The sequence below is a fragment of the Callithrix jacchus genome, chromosome 1, assembly GCF_049354715.1.
Source record: "Callithrix jacchus isolate 240 chromosome 1, calJac240_pri, whole genome shotgun sequence".
Lineage (NCBI taxonomy): Eukaryota > Metazoa > Chordata > Mammalia > Primates > Cebidae > Callithrix > Callithrix jacchus.
Genome location: NC_133502.1, coordinates 75,788,369 through 75,802,145, shown reverse-complemented (window position 1 = coordinate 75,802,145; position 13,777 = coordinate 75,788,369). Strand labels below are relative to the sequence as shown.

General features: G+C 48.8%; 1 protein-coding gene across 4 annotated transcripts in view; it reads left to right on the top strand.

Moving 5' to 3' along the window:
* DAPK1 (death associated protein kinase 1) overlaps positions 1–13,777 on the top strand; it is a 204,719-nt gene that overhangs the window by 161,529 nt on the left and 29,413 nt on the right. For all 4 annotated transcript variants that reach the window (XM_035300083.3, XM_035300091.3, XM_035300077.3 and 1 more), the window contains one exon: positions 4,271–4,348. In XM_035300083.3, coding sequence (XP_035155974.2) covers positions 4,271–4,348 — 78 coding nt within the window. The remainder of the gene's footprint in view (positions 1–4,270; positions 4,349–13,777) is intronic.

Genomic DNA, 13,777 nt, shown 5'->3' with positions numbered 1-13,777 from the left:
GCATTCACCTCCGCCCAGGAAACCTGTGTCCCAGCCTCTCCGGTGTGTGTGATTTACCCCTGTGGGCTGCTGGTCCTTTCGCCTTCCTTGCTGTATTGGAATCATATCTGGATTTCTCCTAGGAGGAGTGAGCCCTTGGGCAAGGATCACTGGGAATTCATTGCTGCCTCCTCAGTGAGCTCCCTGCTTCCACCCTGACCTGTCCACAGCCTGTTCCCCACAGAGCTGCCTGGTCAAATGTAAGGCAGATCTTGTCCTCCTTGCTCAGATGCTCAGGAGCCTCCCATGGGGGCCAGAGCCCATCAAATGGGGGCCTCCCCAAGGAGCTGCCCCTGACATTGCCTCCCTACCTCCATCTCCTGCTCCTCCTCCTCCCCTCCTCCTCCCCTCTTCCTCTGCATCAGCCCCATGAGCTTCTTTGACATTCTTCAAAAGTGCTGGCCATCCACCACCCCAGGGCCTTTGCATTTGCTGTTCTTGGGCCTGAGCAACTCCTTTCCAGGTATCCATGTGATTCACTCTCCCACCTTCTGCAGGTTTTGACTCGAACTTCACCTTCGCAGAGAGGCCTTTCTCTCCCCTACTCCCTTATTGCCACCAGGACTGCCCCTCATCTCCCCTGCCCCATTTTTCTTCATAGTACCTATCACCACCTGACCTACTGTATTTTACTCACCTGTTTGTTTCTTGTCTGTCCTCCCCACTAGATTCTGGATCCCGTGAGGATAGGGTCTTTGGTTGGTTTTATTCACTGCTGTATCCATAGGCCTGTGCATAATAGGTACTCAATAAATACCTACTAGAGGAAAGTACAAAGGAAGGAAGGAAGAAAGAAATGAATGACGCCATAGTCCAAGCAGGACATGGAATGTTTGTTGACCGAGTGCTACGTAGATGAGCCCTTATAATTCTGTAGATTAACCAAAAAATCCACATTTGTCCCCACACTATCTGAAGGTGTTTAAATGACTGTGTATATTCGTTCAGCGCATCTTTTCATTGGGGGATACACAAATTGGTTTCCCTGTTAATGCCTGCCCTAGTTGAGACCCCATCTGTTCCATCGCAAAGCATATTACACCTGACACCAGAAGTCCTGATTGTGAGCACTTCCCCAGACGTCAGTAAGCAGTGTGTCTGTGAAGGGCAGGCTCCTAAAACTGGCTGGCCTGTGGGGCTCTGGCTTCTTGAACACAGTAAGTGAAGTGGGCTTTCGCCTTTCTGTGGATTTCTTTCCATGTCATGCTGCCAACTTGGGAATCACTGCCTATAGTCTAGAATGTAGTGTGGGGGGCTGCTGATGCACAAAAGAGACATCCTAATTTCTAGACCCAACTCACCCTTCTGCAGCCACTTCGTCCTTGGGTCGGGTTGAGATGATGGACAGCTGGGTGCCGAGACACTTGGCCATCTTTCTGTATCTTTTCAGTGCATGCATTTCATTGAGTCCGTGAGCTCTGTTGGATAGGAGGAGGGCAGCAAGCGTTAGTGTTGCTTTTCAACCTCCATCAGGGTGTCCAGTAGAGCCAAGACCAGAATGCGGAGATCTGACTTCTACCCCTTTCCCTCTCAGACAGAAGGCCAGGTGTTAGGGCAAGTCTCAGCTCTTCTGTGAGTAATTTCCAGCACTCCTGCTGCTTCTGTGCCTGGCACTGTGCGGCTTCTTTCCATTTGGTTTTCTCTCACCTGCTCAAGAACCTTTGCAGGGAGGGTGACATTTTCCATCTTCCGGATGAGGAAACCCAGGCTTGGGAAGGCCAAGTGACTGACCACATAGCCGGCAAAGGGTGGGTTCAGGACTTCAACCTGAGTCTTCTCCCAGCTTCAAATCGTCTCCACTGCACTGGCAGGCATTTCTGTTGAAAGTCTGAATAGTGTCCTTTGAGCAACATGTTTTGCAAGCTGTAAAGTGCAGTGTAAATGTCAGGAACCAGTTTATCTTTTTTTTTTTTTTTTTTTTGAGATGGAGTCTTGCTCTGTCACCCAGGCTGGAGTGCAGTGGAGCAATCTCAGCTCACTGCAACCTCTGCCTCCCAAGTTCAAGTGATTCTCATGACTCAGCCTTCTGAGTAGCTAGAATTTCAGGCATGCGCCACCACACCTGGCTAATTTTTGTATGTTTAGTAGAGACAGGTTTCACCATGTTGGCCAGCCTGGTCTTGAACTCCTGACCTCAGGTGATCCACCCACTTTGGCCTCCCAAAGTGCTGGGATTACAGGCGTGAGCCAGTGAAAAGTCCTACCCGTGTTATGTGCACGTCTGAGCTCTGCAAGAGGAACGTCCTGTTCAGACATATCAGCGGCAGGAAACTTCAGTCGAGGCTCGGATTTCCTCTAACTAGGGCAGTGGTTCCCAAACCTTGCTGCTGCACAATGTAATCACCTTGGAGCCCAGGATGTACCCCATACTGATGACAGCAGTGTCTGCGTGGGAGATGGGCGACAGAATACTTTGAAGTTTTACAGGTGATTCCAGAGTGTAGTGGAGAGCCCCTTCTCTTTATGGACTTGTCTTGTGTCCATAAAGAAACTAGAGCATTTGGCATGGATTCCTGGTTGGAGATGCAGTGTCTGATAAGGTACCTAATTCACCCCCAAAGCAAGCTTGAAGCCCTCGCCTGCCCACTAGAGGATATTTCAGGACTTTAAGGGAGCAGAGAGAGACAGGCAGTCCTGACTGCGCCGCCAGCCTCCTCCATAGCAGCCATCTAGACTTCAACCAGCAGCCTAAGGCAGTGGTTCTCAGCAGGGTGATTCCCCCCCGCCCCGCCCCAATGCTCCCCCCACCCCACAATTGGCAATGTCTAGACTGATTTTTGGTTGTCACAACTGGGAGTTAGGGGGCGCTATTGTCACTTAGTGTGTAAAAACCAGAGATGCTACTAAAATTTCTTTTTTTTTGAGATGGAGTTTCGCTCTTGTTACCCAGGCTGGAGTGCAATGGCACAATCTCGGCTCACTACAACTTCTGCCTCCCGGGTTCAAGCAATTCTCCTGCCTCAGCCTCCTGAATAGCTGGGATTACAGGCACACGCCACCATGCCCAGCTAATTTTTTGTATTTTTAGTAGAGATGGGGTTTTACCATGTTGACCCTCGATCTCTTGACCTCGTGATCCACCCGCCTTGGCCTCCCAAAGTGCTGGGATTACAGGCTTGAGCCACCACGCCCAGCTACTAAAATTTCTGAGAGGCACAAGACAGGCCAAACAGCAGAGAATAGTCTGGTGCAAAATGTCAGTGCTGGCAAAACTGAGCAGCACTGTCTGAATGGGACCCAAGGCATGACTTGGGGAGTGACTCGGGTTGAAGAATTGAGAGGTTGCTGTTAAGTAGATTTCGGATATCCCTAAGCTTCTACAGGGATGCAACTTTGTTTTTGATAAGCATTGATAGATAAAACAAATCCTTATTTTTTTATTTAAAAAAATTATTTTTATTTTTTTAGTTGCTTTTCATCTTTATACTTTTGAATTTTTAGTGATCTCTAAAGCTACAACAGAAAAGCCCCTACATGTCCCTTTCTGCCCAGTGGCAGGGGAACAGTGGCAGTTTCTGCCTCCCAGGGGTGACTCCAAGGATTAAGGCTTGCAGAGCACTGACACCTGGGTCTGGCACATATTATTAGATGGTGTTCAATAAATTCATGGTGTCGATACAGAAACAAATGTATTCAGTGTGAAACTGCAGCCTATGAAAAGTCTCCAAATGAAAAGCAAGCATAAAAGTGCTGTGGACTCTTATTTCCTTGTTTTCTGCTCACCAAAAAATCTTTCAATCAAAATTCCCTGTCAAACTAAGTATTTCCTTTGAAATGTACAGTCATTACCAGGAGCTGGCATCATGCAAGGGCTGGGTTTGTCCCTGCGAGGATTGAAACGCGGTAGCTTGCACTAACTAGATTTTGGCACCTAATGAGAATCTTTACTGTCTACCTAATTGGAGAGAGGGGTTCAGATCAGGGAGAAACCAGCCAGCTAAGGAGGCTGTGGAGTTGTGATTAAATCTGTGGGCCTGAGAGGTGTCACTGTTGAACAGGAAGACACCAGTGTGTATGTGCTTTGTTCCTGCTTCTTATCTTCCTGTCCTGGACAATCGAGTGAAATAAGGACCTTGCAGCCAGGGAAACACTAGGACATGCTCTTTGTCCACTTGGCTTGCTTCTCACACCTGCTATGCTTGTTTCTGCCTCAGACCCACGGAGTTGGGGTATGGGACACACACAGCTCTCCTTTTTAGAGAAAAGAAACTAGTGCCTTTTTCTCCAACAGGATGGAAAGACGGCAGAAGATCTTGCTAGATCGGAACAGCACGAGCACGTAGCAGGTCTGCTTGCAAGACTTAGAAAGGTGAGAAATTCTGTTTATGGGTCTGAAGTTCTCTATCCAAGTTTATGTGAAAAATTCTCAGTCTTTTTTTCTTACTTGAGAACGAAGAAAATGAGGCTCTAGACACCCCGGTCTTAGGAACGGAGTCCCTGTCCTGTGGTTTGTATGTCACTGGGTGTAAACGCATCAGCTCCCTATCTGTTTTCTTCTCTTTGGACTTTGAAATCCTTTGGCCTTTTTGCAATTGCTGGGCCTGGTTTCTCTCCTCCCACTCTCTCTGTAATAACCACAAGGTAGGGGGAGGGATGAGGACGCTGACTCCATCTCGTTCCTTCTTAGGTTTGAGCTCCAAGATAACTGTTAAGCTCCTGTTTATCAAACATTGTTGCTCTAAGGCTTAAAGAAACGTGACAAAAATAAGTAAAGGCAGGTGTACCCTTTCCAGCCGCAGTGTAACGATTGTGTCAGGAGACTTCACAATAGCCAATCCCTTCAATCCAGGACTCTGTTTTATGTTTAAAGATGTTCGCTGCAGTATTATTTATAATATAGTAATAAAAATTGGAAACATCAGATAACCCACAATAATGTCTAGTAAAAGTCCCTACAGCCATAGAATAGAATGGCCTTGACCTTTGAAACATTTTTTTTTTTTTTGAGACAGAGTCTTGCTCTGTCTCCAGGCGCCAGGCTGGAGTGCAGTGGCACGATCTTGGCTCACTGCAACCTCCACCTCCTAGGTTCAAGGAATTCTCCTGCCTCAGCCTCCCGAGTAGCTGGGACTACAGGCACACGCCACCATGCCCGGCTAATTTTTGTTTTTTTAGTAGAGAGGGGGTTTCACCACGTTGGCCAGGATGGTTTCGATCTCTTAACTTCATGATCCGCCCGCCTCGGCCTCTCGAAGTGCTGGGATTACAGGTGTGAGTCACTGTGACCGACCTGAAATATTTTTAAGAAGTTTTACTAATAGGAGTTTAATGTTTGGTGGGGGTCACTGGGCTTCAAAGCAGTAGACAGATTGTATATATGTAATAATCTCTACTATGTTAAAATATCTAGAGAAAAAATGATAGATGATGTTTTTCGATTTTGCTGTTATACTCAACATTTTTTTCTTTAAACATTGCTGTATTTTTAAAAATGTTTACAATAATTGTAATCATTTTCAAAAAGAACCGAACTATCTAGAAATAAAATGCTAATTCAACTGGTGTAAGTGCTTGCTGAGAAGATAATGTCCAAATTGTGCTCAGATATCCCACAAAGTTCTTGCCATATAGACTGAGAAGTGCCCGGGGGAGAAGTGGTGAGATCATAACTTTCACAGCCCCTGAAGTTTGAATTTTCTTTTTCTTTTTTTGATACGAAGTCTCGCTCTGTCGCCAGGCTAGAGTGCAGTAGTGCTATGGCGTGATCTCGGCTCACCGCAACCTCCATCTCCCAGGTTTAAGCGATTCTTCTGCCTCATCTCCCGAGTAGCTGGAACTACAGGCGCACACCACCATGCCCAGCTAATTTTTCTGTTTTTAGTGGAGACGGGGTTTCACCATGTTGGCCAGGATGGTCTCGATCTCTTGACCTTGTGATCCACCCGCCTTGGCCTACCAAAGTGCTGGGATTATAGGCGTGGGCCACTGCACGCAGCCAAGTTTGAATTTGTGTACTTGTCCTGTGGTCTTGCCAGGGGCAGGGGACCCACAGATTGGGAAAATTTCTTTCCTTGTGCAGAATATAGACTTGGAGAGACACATTTCACTGAAGTGCATATGCATATTAAAACCCCTTAGAGCTGACCTGGCGCAGTGGTAAAGTCATGGGTGATTGACTTTTACAGCCTCCTGCTTTGGCCCCAAATGCACTGAGATGTTGGTAAACTCTGAGAGCAGCAATCCAGTCTCCCCTTTGTCCTGGAAAGTCCAGAAATAGATAAGTCAGGTAAAATTTTACCTAGCCTTACCTGTCCATATCAGAAATTCATAAATTAAAATTACGGGCTTGGTGATTTCTCACTCTGTACCAGTATGGACCATGTCATTATGCCTGTGAATTTGGACTAGAAACTCAAGGGAAACCTTTTTGTTTACAAGCAAAATAATCAGGGGCAGGAGAGAGCCTGTGAGTCATGGTTAGCAGTCAAGAATGAGCCTTTCCATAGAGTTTCCTAAGTTTAAAATTTACTATCTTTGAAGCAGAGGACCAGCCAAAGCAAACACAGCACGAGTCCCGGTTTGCAACCTCTGGCTTTGCTGGATTGCACAGCATGGGTCCCTGCACTGGGCACAGAACCTCACGTCCATAGGCTGGTATACCTCAATTACCCATGCAGCATCCACTGATGGTAAAAAGAGAAGTCAAGTCTGGCTTTTGCACAGGCTAAAACCTGTTTCTCCTGTTAGTTATTAGGTCTCTGTTAGGGTCCACTAGTAGGAAGAAACCCTATTAAGGAAGGGTGAAAGGCTTCTTCGACAGGCTTTTCTAAGTGCATAAGCCTGCTTGGTCAGATGTGCTCAGGTTTCCACACAGAGGCTGTAAACCCACCTGCTGTGCCTGACACCTGGCTGGCGTTGCTGAGTCCCCGTGCTGTACCCTCCCAGGTGTGTGAAGTCCTGGCTCAGCTCACACAGCACCACTTCTGCCATTTACCGCCCTCTGAAAATCTGCTTACCACATTCGCTCTCAGTGCTGTTTACCGTCTAAGAAACTGCATCACGGAGCAGGGGCCGCGGGACCTGCAGGTTCAGCTCATTGTGGTGCAGACACTCAGCTGCAGCACAGTGACTTGCAAAATCCCAGTAGGTCACTCAGGAGACACTGGCCTCATGCAGAGGGAAGAGGCATCTTGGGGGCTGTGCTGTGTTCTGCTGCCCGTGCCCCCTTAGCAACAGTCCCTTCTTTGACTTACAAGTAGATGACTGCAAGGCACAAACCCACATATACCCTTCCAGGATGAGTCTGCAAATAGTGAAGGAATGCTCAGAAAAAGGGCCAAGGGAGAGCAGTGGGTGCGATAGCCAGGGTTGGTCGATCAGTGGGTAGAAGGTCTTGCTCCCGTTCTCTGTCCCCGTTTTCTGCAGCCTGCTTAGATGACTGTCATAGTGAGGAGTAGAGATGCAAAGCACCTTACTGCGGTGCTTCCTCCATGTCCTCAGTGAAGGGGGCTTGTTCCCATCTAGAATTTTGAATTTCCTGGGATGGGCTCTCGCTTTGTCTCAGTTTGGGATTTTATTTCTTTTCTTCTATCCATTGGAACCTTTGTTTTGGTGCCTAGTTTTTTTGGTTTATTTTTTTTTACTTTGTTTCACTCTTGTTGCCCAGGCTAGAGTGCAGTAGAGCAATCTTGGCTCACTGCCACCTCCACCTCCTGTATTCAAGTGATTCTCCTGCCTCAGCCTCCCGGGTAGCTAGCTGGAGATTACAGCCATCCACCACCACACTCAGCTAATTTTTTGTATTTTTAGTAGAGATGGGCTTTCGCCATGTTGGCCAGGCTGGTTGCCAACTTCTGACCTCTACCTGCCTCAGCCTCCCAAAGTGCTGGGATTACTAGTGTGAGCCACCACACCCAGCCCGGTGCCTAGATTTTTAAAAGAGATGGGAAGTGGACTGTTACAGCAATTTGTATTTTACCATTATCCTGTGGGTCAAGGAAAAGAATGATCACCTTTATTTTTCTGAGACAGGGTCTCCGGAGGGGATGCATTGGTGCAATCAGTGCTCACTGTGGCTTCAAACTCCTGGGCTCCAGTGATCCTGCTGCCTCAGCCTCCCGAGTAGCTAGGACTACAGGCACGTGTTTCTACACCCACCTGGCTGATTTTTAACATTCGTGTTAGCAGTAGTGGCTCGATACATTGCCCAGGCTACCTCTAACTCCTGGCTTCTAGTGATCCTCCTACTTCAGCCTTCCAAAGCAGTGGGATTATAGGCGTGAGCCACTGCGCCTGGCTAGAAAAGTCATCTTAATGCCCTAATTAAAGGACAACATCCTGCTTAGCACCCAGAATCCAGTGAAAAGTCCCTCCTCATCTTTAGGTTGAAGCAGAATTCAGAGCAGTGCCTGAGAGCACAGACTCGAGGTCAGATGGCCTGGGATCCAAGCCCAGCTCCGTCACGTTCGAGCTGGGTGAGCTAGCAAGCTGCGCAACAGCTCTGGGCTTCAGTGTGCCCTCTCGTCGAACGGTTGAGTTTGCTGCTACCTCCCAGGACAGTGATAAGGACTGAATGGGTCGATGTAGATGATGTCCTTAGCACAGTGCCTGCACACAGTAAGCACCATGTGTTTGCTGCTGTTGTTGGAATCCTGCAGATCACTCTGGAACAGCTGTGAGGTGTGGCAGTGACCCCTGTGGCAGGCACTTTGAGTATCACTAGTGGTGATGGCCACCATTGAGTCCTCATTGAGTATGGTGGGCACTGATTTTACAACATCCCCAGGGTGTATAGAGAGGAACGTTCCTGCAGGAAACCCAGATTCAAAGAGGTGAGCAACATGCAAATCAGTGCAGACCTGAGGTCCCAATCTGACCTGGAAATACCTGCTGTCTGCCTTTAATCAGAGGGCTTGGAACGCTCCAGGGCAGATTCCTGGCCAAGTGAGATGCATCCTTTCCACACTGTGCCTGTGCTGAGCCACCCTGCTTTCTAGTACACAGGGATGGCCTTCCTGTGGTGGGGCCCAGGGTTCTAATTCCCTCCATCAGAATTTTCCGGATGCCCTGGAATTTGTCTTCATCATCCCTCAGTGGGCTCTTGACATTAACTACTGATTAGCCAGAACGGGGGTTGTCTGCCAAGCATTGCTTATTATAGTCTTTCTTCCTTGTGTATGAATATAAATCCCCATGCAAGTCACTGCTTGGCACCTGGGCACACCTGGTACTGGAATTTGGTTATTGGAAATGACTGCGCCGTTGCAGTATTTTCCTTGGAGAATGCATCACTGAGGATTGTGGAGGGAGCCCAGGAGCAGGCAGTGCCTGGGAGGAAGCCAGGAAGGGGACTGACCTGCAGTTATAACTCGGGTCACCTGGAGGAGGAGACAGTGGGGTACAAGATGGGGGAGGGGAAGGGGAAGAGGTCATTCACCCTTCAGAGCATCTTAGGACCATTTTCCTTTCCATGTCATTTCTCCCTGATACTTCCTAGTGTTTCTCACTGGGTGCTGTTGGCAGTTTGGGTGATTGGGAGGTCCTGTCCTTTCAGGATGTTTCTTGTCCCTGGCCTCCAAGCATCTAACATGCTAGCGTCCCCTACAGTCCCACCCTATACTGTGAAAGCCAAAAGAATGCCTCTGCACATTTTTCCTCAACCCCTAGGGTGCTACCACACTCTGCAAGAACTCCTGGGGGTTGATCCAAAACGTACTCCTGGGAAGAGGTCTGCATCTGGGACAGCCAAGGATGGCCGCCCTACATTGCCTACATTTTATTTGATTTCCAAATGGTCCAATTGTGCAAAAGAAATGCTTTTTTTTTTTTGAGACAGAGTCTTTCTCTGTCACCCAGGCTGGAGTGCAATGGTGGGTTGGCAAACAATGGCCTACAACCCACTGCCTACTTCTGTAAATAAAGTTTTATTCAGACACAGCCACACGCTCTTGTCTGTGGTTGGTGTCCATAATGGCAGAGTTGAGTTGCCATGGAGACCATCTGGCCCTCTACAGAAAGGGTTGCTGCCTCCTGGGGTAGGTGCCATGCAGGGAATTAAAACAGGATGAAGGATCTCGGCTCACTGCAACCTCCGCCTCCCGGCTTCAAGTGATTCTCCTGCCTCAGCCTCCTGAGTAGCTGTGATTACAAGCACCCACCACCATGCCCGGCGAATTTTTGTATTTTTAGTAGAGGTGGGGTTTCACCATGTTGGTGAGGCTGGTCTTGAACTCCTAACCTCAGGTGTTCTGCCCACCTCGGCCTCCCAAAGTGCTGGGATTACAGGCATGAGCCACCATGCCCAGCCAGAAGAAATACTTTCTCTTTATACTCTCAGCTCTGATCAGTTGACATTGCCAGGAATGTGTCTTTAAACTGTATTTGCTAGGGAAGCAATGGGATTTGACATCTGGAAATAGAACCAAAGTCATCCTGGAAGATGTGCAGGGGAGAAGGACTGGCTGTTTGGATCACTGGACAGTCCAAGGGGCAGGGGCACTGAAGATGGCTGAGACCAAGGCCACAGCTCTTGGGGAAGAAGGAACCTGGGGAAGCAGCATGGGATCGACTCTGACCCCCTCCGCATTCAGTGAACTAGGGCAGTGGTGCGCGGGAGCCTCTGTGCTGTCCCTGAGAACTGAGCATGCCTTCCCAACCCAGTGACATCACCCAGCGGTCGTGAAATCATCCAGGGTGGGAGCATTTGTACCACAGGAATCAGCAGGTGCTACAGATGAAGTCTGCTTCTCCCTACCACAGGTTGTTGATAGATTCTTCATTGCTTTGAGGGTCCCTGAGAGCCCCTGCCTGGCTGTAGGTGCCACCTTATCACAGAAGGAAGTTGTACCTTCTACTTCCTTGTGCTCAGTCAGTGACAAAGCGCCGTGCAGCTATTCAAAGCTGCCTGAGGACTGTGTTGTTGCTCAGCCAAACCCAATTCTCCTTCTAGAAGAAAGGAGGGACCCCATCTATGAGAGAGGGGTGGATCTAGATTGATATCAGCATTCATTTTTACTACAAGCATCCCAAGTCCCATTCTTAACTGATTTTAAAATAAGAGTTTCAGGGAGGGTGAGGAGTTGGCTTATTTTTATTTTGTTTGTCTCTCCTTCGAATTAGATTTTCCATAAGCCCGATATTAAAAGAAGGCTGGGTGCAGTGGCTCACGCCTGTAATCCCAGCACTTTGGGAAGCTGAGGCAGGCAGATCACTTGAGGTCAGGAGTTCAAGACCAGCCTGCACAACATGGTGAAACCCTGTCTTTACTGAAAATACAAAACAAATTAGCTAGGCATGGTGGTGGGCACCTGTATTCCCAGCTACTCAGGGGGCTGAGGCACGAGAATTGCCTGAACCCGGGAGGTGAAGGTTTCACTGAGCCGAGATCGTGTCACTGAGTTCCAGCCTAGGTGACAGAGTGAGACTGTCTCAAAAAAACAAAAAAAGTAGTTTGATTTTACTAAACCTAAGACCCAACAGTGAAGAAAGGTGCTCAGGAATATTTTGAAAAATGAAAACAATTTGGGGGTTTGCCCAGAATGAAAAATTCACCACCTGCAAACTGCATTTGCATAATTAAGAGCTGCTCTCCACCCGTGTGGTCTCCCTGCACCCTGCCACGTGGGCAAGGCCACATTGCCTCTCTGTGCTCTTACCCGGCCTTCCCAGACCGTGGATGTTCTTCCCCATCAGCTTGATGTTTGGTCCTCTTGTCTGATGAGAAAGTGAAAGCTAAGTTGCTGGGGAGAAAACAGTACTGGGAGAAAGAAACGTAGACACTAGGCAATTTACCAGGGCTTCAAAGAGCAATGCAGTTACCAAATAACATTCATTCACTCATGCACTGAGAAGGTATTCCCAGTGTCTACTGTAAGAGCTGTTCTGGACATGGCAGAGACCACAGTGAACAAAATTGGCAGAACCCAGCCAGCAAACCAATAAGAAAAACGTGTTAGTCAGGTTAAGTGTTGGTAAACAATGGCCTACAACCCATCGCCTACTTCTGTAAATAAAGTTATATTGAGATGCAGCCACGCACGAAGGACTACTGAACTCCCCCTCCAAATAAATCAATCTTCATACCACCTTCTAGACCTGGCCTGGAGCCCTCTCTGGGTTGCGGACACAGATCCTAGGGTGGATGAAAGCTGCTTTCCCAGGGAGAGGCCCCTGGGCCCCAACCCATTCCTACCCGCTATCTGGTAGTAAAATGTGAAAACGTGCCTCCACCAATGAGGGAGAGATTTCCAAAACTTCTCTTCAGGATGAGTGCATCAAATTCAGATTCTCCAAAGTTCTTAGCGAGCAGAATGAGGGGTCATCTTCCAGGAGCAGCTGAGATTTTCTTGTGAAGGGGAATACCCGAGGATATTTTGCTTTTCTTTGCCTTTCAATTGATGGTTAATTCTGTAAGTCTGGATCAGTGCAGTTTCCTGGCTTCTCTTCCCAAAGACTTAGTGAAGGGTGAGTGGGTCCATCTCAGCCAAGGCTGAGAGCTCTTGGTAGAGGGGAAGAGGGTGCACCAAGGACACGTGATGTGAGTCCCTCCACAGAAACATTTCACTCCAAAGGGTGCCCTGTCCAGGAAGTGCCTTCCGAGTGGAATGCGCTGTGAGGGACCCTCCTCGGCTGGTCCTCAGTGCTTGTAACTCCAGCACATCCCTGTCTATTCCTGTCTTCTCTGCTTCTGCCACCACCCTTTCAGTATCCAGCAGTGGAAGGAAGACCTGGTGGTGAGTTCTGGCTTTGCTCTGTTGCCTTGGGCAAGTGCCTTGGCCTCTCTGAGCCTCGATTTCCTCGTCTGCAGGTGAGAAGGCTGGTATTAACCACAAAGGTTCCTTGGAGGTTTCCATAGGGAATGTGAGTGAGAAGGCACAGCATGAGCTGGAACGTGCCATGCATGTGGAAGTTACTGCTGTGACAGGAAACGCATCTGTCTCAACTCCTCCTGCCACCTCCCCCGCCTCCTCCATTCCCTGGGCTGGCCCATGAAACAGACGAACAGACTGCCAGGAACACTCTCCACCCAGCCACTGCCGTACATGGAACTGGAAGGACTGAGCCGGACTCTCAGTACAGGGAAGGCATAGCTTGCCCTCATACTGGGGAGCGAGTTAGCCTGCAGGTTCAGTCACCTCTAGAAGCCTCTCACAGGGCAGCAGTGTCTGTAGGTGACATGGTTTGAGTCTCCTGAGAGTACAAGGGCCTTTGGGACTCCTGCAGAAGGAACCAGCTTGCCCCATTCCTGCAGACAGGACGGACATGTGCGCCAAAGCTCGAAGTGTCAAGATCCAAGGAAGAAAAGAGCCGCAGGCAGATTCATGGCAGTTTCTTTACCAAAATGGGGGCACCCGGGACCCAATGACTAGATTTAACCAGGAGCAGTTTTCTGCCTTCCCTCCATCTCAGGTGAAGCAGACTAGGGCCAGTACCAAGGAATGTCTGTGTGTGGGGAGCTGCATGTCAGGGAATGCTGGAGAAGTTTGCTTCTGCCCCATGGGACACTCACCATGGAAGCTGACCACTGCTCAGCACAGTGGATGCAGCTTGGGTGCTTGTGCGTGGCATGGTGTGGGCACAGCCTTGGACTCACAAGGAAGACCCAGGGCTGCTGCAGAAGGTTGGAGTAGGTTGGGAGGTGCAATTGCTCCAGGTCAGTTGCAGTCCAGTAGCATGGGTGCACCTGCAGCAGGAGGTGGCACTGGAGGGGATTCAAAGCTCCCCTCCTTCCAGCCCGACAGGTGCCACCCCAGTGAGTAACTCCTCAGAATAGAATCTGTGCAGCTTCTTTGCTGATTCA